General features: G+C 30.5%; 1 protein-coding gene across 5 annotated transcripts in view; it reads left to right on the forward strand.

Moving 5' to 3' along the window:
* LOC142333955 (uncharacterized) overlaps nucleotides 1-3,054 on the forward strand; it is a 41,883-nt gene extending 38,829 nt beyond the window's left edge. For 3 of the 5 annotated variants that reach the window (XM_075381598.1, XM_075381599.1, XM_075381600.1), the window contains 2 exons: nucleotides 43-183; nucleotides 1,956-3,054. In XM_075381598.1, the coding sequence (XP_075237713.1) occupies nucleotides 43-183; nucleotides 1,956-2,045 (231 nt within the window). In that variant the 3' untranslated portion in view covers nucleotides 2,046-3,054. Of the gene's footprint in view, nucleotides 1-42; nucleotides 184-1,955 lie in introns of those variants that run through there. The other 2 variants (XR_012758753.1, XR_012758754.1) reach the window with 1 other exon arrangement.
* The last annotated feature ends 6,591 nt before the right edge of the window (nucleotides 3,055-9,645 follow it).

Genomic DNA, 9,645 nt, shown 5'->3' on the forward strand with positions numbered 1-9,645 from the left:
TATTTTAATATTACTGTAGTGTATGAAATCTTTCTGTTGCAGGGAATAGATCATAATAGATTATACACAGTGTTTCCTATGAAAGAAGAAAATGATCCTTTAAGTTTAGATAAAAACTGTAACTGTGAAGATTTGATGTTTATAAAAAAGGAAGAACAATATCAAATTAAACAGGAAGAATTGGTAAAGTTGTTTATTTAAAAATATAATGTGTTCAATAGTTTTTAATTTAACTTATTAGTGTTATAATTTGGATTGTTTGCTTAATTCTTACTCTTAATTACACATGTTTTTTTAATCTAAACATTTCCAGGTTATCAACCTCTGGTAATACAGAGTGATTAGAATTGAAATATACACTTTTGGTAGCTTATAAAAATTAAACTGGTGTATCTGAATACAGAAAATGATATGGTTTTACAGGGAATTTTTTTAAAGTTTATGTTTGTATATCTGCTCAGCTGCTAATGTCACTGATTGATGTGTCATGTTACTAGACTGGCAAGGTGGCCACTACTGCAGTAGAGTAAATTTTTTGTGTGTTTGAATTAGCCAAAACATACTCTGTTACTGCTGTGTAATGGCATTTCAGAACAAAATTTGGGAAATCACCATACGGTAAAAGTGTTGGCCACCAAGTAGTCCAGACTTGACACCTTGCAACTACTTTTTATGGGGTTATGTAAAAGACAAAGTTTTTGTACCGCCCCTTCCTGTTGATATCGGCGACTTAATATAACGTATTAGAAATGCTGTTGCTACCATTGACCAATATATGCTTCCACGTGTTTGGAATGAATTCAACAACCATGTTGATATCTGTCGTGTACACCATTTGTAACATTTATAAATATGAACTTAAAGTAATCATCTCATCTCTTAAAAATAAATTTTTAATAAATCTGTTGAAAGTGTATATCTTATTTGTAATCACCTGTATATAAAATAATGCATGACAATTAGAAATATTTCTGTATTTATTTTGATAAAATAGTGGCAGAAACTCGCACAATGTTAGTGCAGATATTCAGTTATGATGCTTTTGGCCAAACACAGATCTACGATTGATTTTTAAAAATGGTCAAGTATGTGCTGATGATGAATGTTCAGGATGACCATCTATCAGCATTACACCAAATATAAAAAATTTATAATGAAAGAGATGAAACAGAATTTAATCTAAAATTCCTGTTTCTTTTACTTAAAATATTATTTACCTAGTTAAAATGTTTTAGCAGAAATATTTTTTTAAACATGATTTCAAAAGTAGAGTTGTGCAAGCCAGGAACGTATGAAAAAAATTAATTTTATAATAACTGAAAAATTATACTTAAAAATCTGATGTGGAGTACAATGCTGCACTCCTATAAATATGAAGTGCTGAAAATTATGTGGATTGATGTAAAATTTTTAATATAAATTTGAGAAGAGAGTAGTAAGTTGGCAAGAGTGGTGGGTTTTGTCTATATTTAGGAATGTTGTTGGACATTGAAGATTAACAAATTGAATTGATTTTTCCTCCCCAACCTTGTATCGAACAAAAATAATACAAGCATAATTTATTGGAAAATCTTATGTTTTGTATTACGTTGTGGAATTATAAGTTAATTAAGCATTGTTATTTAAGTTTTTGTGCATAACAGATAAATTTAATATTTTAAGAAATATAATTTAATTTTTTTGTTCTCATAATGTGTGTGTATTATATATATATAATACACACACATTATGTGCATAAATTAAGTTTGTATCTCCTTTTTAGATGATTAATGGAGAATTTTATCATCTTAACAGTCTTTTTGGTACTGTTTATAAAAGTTTTTGATGTCCTTTTTCTGTTTATTTTTGGTGTTTACAGTAAGTTTAATTTAGATTGATTCATCTTATTCTGTGTTATTCATTGCTTATTTTTACTTTTTTTTTCTCTTGAATATAATATATATCTTTTATTTTAGGATCTTGCTGATAAGACAATTGACGATTCAGTTCTAGAAAATGTTGAGGATAATATTCAGAATACGAAATATATGACTCAGGAAGTGTAAAGATAACGTTTTACGTAATCGCCTACGTAAAATATTCAATAAAATCGACAGCGTTAGTAGTGATGGATTTAATAATGATAAAACATTAGAATTTGAACACGATTTAAGAATTAATAATAATGATGTAAGCGATAGATTAGTGGAGTGTAATAAACAAAATATTAATGACGCTAAGAAATATACGTGTAATCATTGGGAAAAAACATTCAAATCAAAATATAATCTGATGCATCACAATAATATTCATATCGGGAAAAAAGTTACCATTGTACATTATGTCAAGTCATTTTATCGAAGCGGTGATTTAAACAGACAATTTTCTATTCATATCGGTGAAAAAAGATTTAAATGTAACACTTGTGAAAAATCGTTTAATAATAATGGTAATTTAAAGAAACACCTTATAATTCATACAGGTGAGAAGAAATTTACGTGTAATATTTGTTTAAAGACTTTTAATAATAGTAGTAATTTGAAGAAACACCTTACAGTTCATACTGGAGAGAAAAAATTTATATGTAATATTTGTTTAAAATCTTTTAATAACAGTAGCAATTTGACAAAACATCTTATAATTCATATTGGGGAGAAAAAATTTACATGTAATATTTGTTTAAAGTCGTTTAATCAGAGTCGTGTTTTAAAGGCACATCTTTCCATTCATACCGGTGAGAAAAAATTCTCGTGTAATTTTTGTCAATTGTCTTTTAACCAGAGTTGTCATCTGAAGTCACATCTTTCTATTCATACTGGACAGAAGAAATTTACATGTGATTTTTGTCAAAAGTCTTTTAATAGAAAAGATAGATTAGAAAAACATGTTATTGTTCATAAAGAAGAAATTTCTGTAAAATTTTCTTCATAATAGTTTATACTTATATAACTTATAAGATTTACTAATGGTATGCAGTATAAAATTTAGAAGAAGTGTTTGTATTGTTTTTTAAATGTTTGTTTGAAGTTAGTGTATTATTTGATGTACAGTATTATTAAATTTTGTTTTTAAGAATTACTTATTTAGTTTTGTTCTACTTGTTAATAAGTAACCTGTACTTGTTACTTATGTACGTGTAAGTACATACATACTTACAAGTACTATAAGTAAGTACTTATTTAAGTACTTGTACATAAGTACTTAAGTAACAAATTCAGTTGTTCTGTAATAATTCTGATAGTTAATCGCCGGTCATACCGTATCAAGTCTCTGATTCGCTTAACATTGTCATCACTTTTTGACATTAATGGTCTTGCAGAGCATCTATCGTCCGCAACTAATTCCTAGCCATCTGAAAATACTTTAAACCACCTAAAAACTTGGGCTCCTAACGAAGCGTCATCTCTATACGTCCTTTTCAATTTTGAAAAAGTTTCAGTAGCATTCTCACAGAGTTTAACACAAAGCTTGATTGCACAACGTTGCTCATAATTAGTGTCAATCATTTTTGTAACACACAGCAAAACCTTGTTTCACAAAAAGTTTGTTTACATCTTCATGTGGCAACAATAAACCAAAAATAAATCAGCTGTTCATATAACCATTTGTTTAATGATAACACTTTACAGTGTTATTACTTTGGCTGCAAAAAAAAAAGTAGTCTCATTACTTTATTTACAGACCTCATTTATGTTTAATAAGTGTAAATGACATTATTTCCCGATCAATAACTTTCTTAGAAAAGAACAAAATTAATTAAAAAGTAAGTCTCAAATGTAAATTTTGTTACGCATGCTTGTTTAAATCAGTTGTAAAAATAGTGAATCATTAATTCATAAAAAGATACTCCATATTTCAAGTGTAATTTTATGATTGCAAGTGTGAAATATCATTTAAATGAATATCACATGAAAACTCACAGTTTTAAAAATTAAATATATTCTGTTGAACATTTATGCAAACATCTAAACAATATTACAACCTTTTATAGACTTTTCTTTTTTTAGAAATTTGAATTCTAACATAATTCAAAGTCATATGTGAATACCAGCTGTTAACATCAATTTTAAAATAATATGAACATTTTTTGATCTTTCTTAACCCTAGAATGCCAATGTAGATAGGTAGTACATCATTACCAACAATACGTAAAATTTACGTGTATATGTGATTTTTTCTTTTTAAACGTGAAAACAGGCATGTTAAGAAAAATTGGTTAGAGCAGAGACACTGTAACTTATATTGTAATATATTTAAATCGTATTATGAATAAAAATACATACATATTTATATATATTAAATGTAAAAAAATTTTTCATCATAAGTTTTAAATATACGCTATAATAATTTAAATACATACAGTTTAAACAAAATAATACACGTTATATTTCTAAATTCAACGGAAAAAATATAAAATATATTTTAAAAAAACTAACATTTTGTACAAAAAATAATATTGTTACAATGTACATTGGAAACACATTTTCTTTTGATGTTCCCCACAAATCGGCTTCGAGCAGCCGGGTCTTGCACAATATGTTGTAGTCATTCTTTTCTTTGTGTAGCTGCAATATGAACAGTATGTTCTGCTACCTTTCTGACTTGGGTTAGGAGCAGTTTCTACTGGCTGGTTGAGAAGTTTGCCGATTGACAACCTCAAATCGCTATTGATATTCGGGAGTGCATAACGAATTTTTAGCCATGGCGCTATCAGCTCGTCACTTAATTTCAACATATATCGCAATCTATTGAGTGGTCTTAATTTAATTTTGTAATTATTATGCGTATAAATAACAAATGAATTTAGTGTGGAAATATTAAGCATGTTATAAAAAAAACACAAAGGCCATCTTTTAGTTTTGCGGTTGCAACACATGTTTTGGGTCATCTGATCAAAGGTATCAACGCCCCCTTTAGTGCTGTTGTAATTCATCACGATTTCTGGTTTATTGGAATCTTTGTTGATTGTACCATCTTTGTGTGCAGTTGAGATCATGGTCACTAATTTATTAGGTTTTGGTTTATACGATAATAGAGTCATGTCGTCATCAAATAGGAACAAGCAGGAACCTGATTTTCTGCCTTGATATTTTTCGTCAACAAATTCTCGTGGCAGTTCTCTTTTATTTTTTTTAATTGTCGCAATGACAGTTAATTTCATCTCAAGCATCTTTTTAGCCAATGGTATACTTGCGAACCAATTGTCAAACGTTATATTTCTGTTACTTCCTTTTATTGACGTTAAAAGTTCTTCTACGAAAAATTCGGCTGCAGGCTTTCCATTTGGAACGGTGCCTTTCCCAAGATAAGGGATGGCGTCTATCATGTACTTCGTGGAATTATCACACATCATAACTAACTTGATCCCATATTTATTCGGTTTAGATGGAATGTACATACGAAATGGACAACGGCCTCTGAATCCAATCAGTTGTTCATCTATGGTGACGTATGAACCAGGATTGTACGATTTCTTACAGTTCATTCTGAAGATATCCCAAATTTCCGATATGGGAGCAAGTTTAGTTAGTGCCTGTCGTTCTTTTCTTGTTGTTTTGTTATCAAATCGAACACAGTTTACTAAAAAATTAAAACGCGTCCTCGACATCGTACTTTTGAACCTTGAACCGCTATATGATTCGTCAAATAACATCTCAGTTGTGAGATGATTATTTTTTAATGCCGCTGACAATATCAGCAATCCAAAAAGGGCATTTATTTCCAACGAGGACGTATCCATTAGGCTGGAATTTCCACTTTGCTTATATCGATCTCTTTCAATTGATATTTCTTCGTTGGTATGTCCTACTATTTTACTTAAGATATCGTCAGTCATAAATAAAGAAAAACAATCTAACGGACTGAGACATTGTCGAGCAATAGGGTTTGGACCTGGGGCTGTGTATATAATATTTCTTTTACAAGTTTTCCCTTGCCAAACTGGAGGAGATGTTTTCCACCGGTAGCCATCTTTACCTACAAGCTCTTGGTTGTCTAACGTTATTATGAAATCAGATGTAATTTCTCTCACCCGAGGCTCGGTGACATTTATTTTAATTTGTTTTCTTTTTTGGGTAGACTCTTCTTCGATCTGGCAAATATTGTTGTTGAATTCTTCTTCGATTTCGGCTTCATCTGGAATGTAATACGGGTCTTCGTCACTGTCATCAGGATCCTTTAATTCCTCCACTTCTACGTTGTCTTCCACTTCATCTTCATCAAAGTCGGACATTTCATTTATCATCCTCAATATTTCATCGGGATCTGTGTAGATTTTTGACATTTTTGGAGCTGAAAAGATAATAAAGAAAATAATTAACCTATATTACCAATAATACGTAAAATTTACGTCAAAAATAGTGGGACTTATTGCCAATTATACGTAAAAAATACGTATAATAAATGGGCATTAATACCAACTATACGTAAAAGATACGTACAATAACTGGACACTAATACCAACTATACGTAAAATTTACGTACCTAGTTTTTGAATATTCTATCTGACGAATACGGACGAGGTAGAAACAATGTGGCGACTTCAGTAGCTGATGTTGTACTGGGCAGCGGAAGCACTGCTTGGAGGGTGGGGAGTTGTGGGAATCACAGAACTCACAATGGCGCCTTTATATCTTGACACACGTAAGAATTACGTACATTGGCGATCTAGGGTTAATAAAAATATTTCCCAGCTTAATTTCATAACTTTCCTAGCTACATTAGTCAATTCATTTTTCAATTCGATTATTTTAAGCTCTATTTTTTATACTTTTACAGTAAATTATTTTTTTTATTGATAAACATAACCAGAATTATGAATTTTTTTTTTCATATGTTTATATAAAAGTATTTTTTATAGTTAAATACAAAAAACTGATTGCTTATACATGTGAAAAGTTTAACGTTGAGACTGTTTTATGTTTTTGTTCTTTTTCAAGAGCTATAAAAGTTATTGTAAGAAATTTTAATGTTATTGGTTTTTTTTAAATAAATCTTTATTAAATTAAAATTACTTGTTTGATTATTCTTAAATCATTTAAATTTTAAAGCCAAGATGCTCAACAAAAGCAAGGAATAACCAAACAAAGTTTTTAATTTTAGTACAGGATTATTACAAATGATATTTCCGATAACAAACTTGAATTATTTACATTTAATAACACTTGACACATGAAAGTAGCATCAATGGAAAGGAAAAGTCAAAAATTTCCAGTGGTTGGTACAGTTGTAGTGTAGTTATCAATTTCATTACTAGGATGATAAGAAAGAAAATAAATAGCTGCCAATGAATACAGGAAGATTGTGTACTGGATTTTCACATCTGCTAGTCTGTTATCACTCTGCAACAATTTTAGAAGGAAGTTTGGTGAAGATGCATCCAGTGAGCTGCGTATCCGTAAGAGTGGTATTCTATCTTTAAAGCAAGGGGATACATCTATAAGCGAAAGTCAACCAGCCATTTACCAATAAGTAAAAAGTGTAGAGTGTGTGCAAAATTTTTGTACAAGTCCACAGAAATCCATCATCTGGAACAGGATACACGAGGTTTAATTTTTCAGCAGGATGGGCCGCCACCCTACTTACAATTGAATATCAGAAGTGAACTGAATGGGTTCTTTTATGACTAACTCTCCTTCCTCTTATATAAAGCTAAGGCAATGAGAACATTTCTCTTGCGTTTCATTTGACAAACGTTTGTGTTAAACTGACATGATAAGCACAATTTTCTAGATTTTAATTTCATAAGAATCGACTGTTGTACGTTCTCATTTGTGAGAATCTACATTTTTGTTGTTGAGAAGTTTGTGCGGAAATATTCACGGCATTTCTTTCTCTATTTTTCCTTAAACTATCATTCCTTCTTGGCAACTTTTGTTTAAACGTCGTCTCATTTGAGGTCATATTTAGTAGGCTTACCCTTATTTTAATTATATATATATAAAAACATAATGTGTGTGTGTAATATAAAGTACTAGATGCCACTAAAACATATTGTAACTTAAATATATTAAATAAAATATATAACTAAAGTAAAAGTATTTGCAACAAATATTGATTTTTGAAGTCTGTGCCAGTCAACACAATTTAAACAAAAAAAAAAAAACTAGAAATTCTGGAATTAAAAAATCAGGAATTAATCAAGAAAAATTATAAATTTCTGTAAGAAGTTATCTATGAAGAAGAAAACAAAATAAAAGTAGTAACAGAATAATTCATAGTAGTAACTTCATTTACACTCATACATATCATCCTCTGAAGTATTATCTGAAAGGTAATTGCCGGAGGCTAAACAGGAAAAAGAAAGGAAGAAGATGAACATTTTCCACTGTTTTTTTTTCAAGAGATACTACCGTAAGAGCTATCAAAAAATTAAGATTTTCACATTTTAATGCAGTGGGTAACTTGCAAGATGGTTTTACATTTATAGTCTAAAGAGGGATTAAAACACGCGTAAGAAAAGATTGGCAAAAACACCAAATCTTTGATTGGAAGCTATGACTTTCACATAATCTTAGATATCTTCTTTCTTTTTCCTGTTTAGCCTCCGGTAACTACCGTTTAGATAATACTTCAGCGGATGAATGAGGATGATATGTATGAGTGTAAATGAAGTGTAGTCTTGTACATTCTCAGTTTGACCATACCTGAGATGTGTGGTTAATTGAAACCCAACCACCAAAGAACACCGGTACCACGATCTAGTATTCAAATCCGTGTAAAAATAACTGACTTTACTAGGACTTGAACGCTGGAACTTTCGACTTCCAAATCAGCTGATTTGGGAAGATGCGTTCACCACTAGACCAAACCGGTTTTTAATCTTAGATATTTGCATCGTTTTAATAGTGGTGTTTTAAACATTTTTTTACATACTTTTTATTTATTTATGTTCATAAAGTAATGAACTCTAACCAAAATGTAGGCGCCGGAATGTACCGATCACTAGCGGAAAATCCTGATTCGTTAGTAACAATTTCTAGAGTTAGATTTCTGATTTAACTTTCATTATATCTATATTCATCATTCAAAAAAAATATTTTTACCCAAGAGGTAATCAATTTTGGACACCTAATAATCCAATTCTGAGACGCCGTACGCCAGGGCAACCCGTTTAGAGGGTCTAGATGTGGAAGGCGTGCCATAGGCACGCCTCTGCAACTAGTACATTCGCTAAATTGGGGCGACGGAAGCGAAGAAGAAATATAATCACCGAATCCTTATTACAAAAAAAAAAAAATGTGTAAATATATTATAGTTCGAAAAAAAGCGTGTCCGCCCGCACGCACACATGTATAGATCAATATTACGGTTCCTGTACAAGATTGAAAGAGCATGTGAAATGCAGTTATAAGTGTTATATACAGAGTTATATTTAAGTATGGAAACAGCTTATACTGCATAGCTGAGAGGTCTTTGGAGGTAGAATGAAATGGGGTTCATCACAGTTAAAAAAATCTGCATTATGGTGGGTTTTTAATTTTTTCCGTCATATTGAATCAAACTTAATTTTTTAAATAGGAAGGTTGACGTATGACACATTATTTCGGTTTAAAATTTTACAAGAAAAAGAGTGTTGAACGCCGTTTTTCTGTTAACGCCTTCGTTGTCGAGCACTCAAATTTGGAACGATGGATAAGTAGTGTTAATAATAAAACGCGATGGATG

Source organism: Lycorma delicatula, chromosome 13, assembly GCF_047948215.1.
Source record: "Lycorma delicatula isolate Av1 chromosome 13, ASM4794821v1, whole genome shotgun sequence".
Lineage (NCBI taxonomy): Eukaryota > Metazoa > Arthropoda > Insecta > Hemiptera > Fulgoridae > Lycorma > Lycorma delicatula.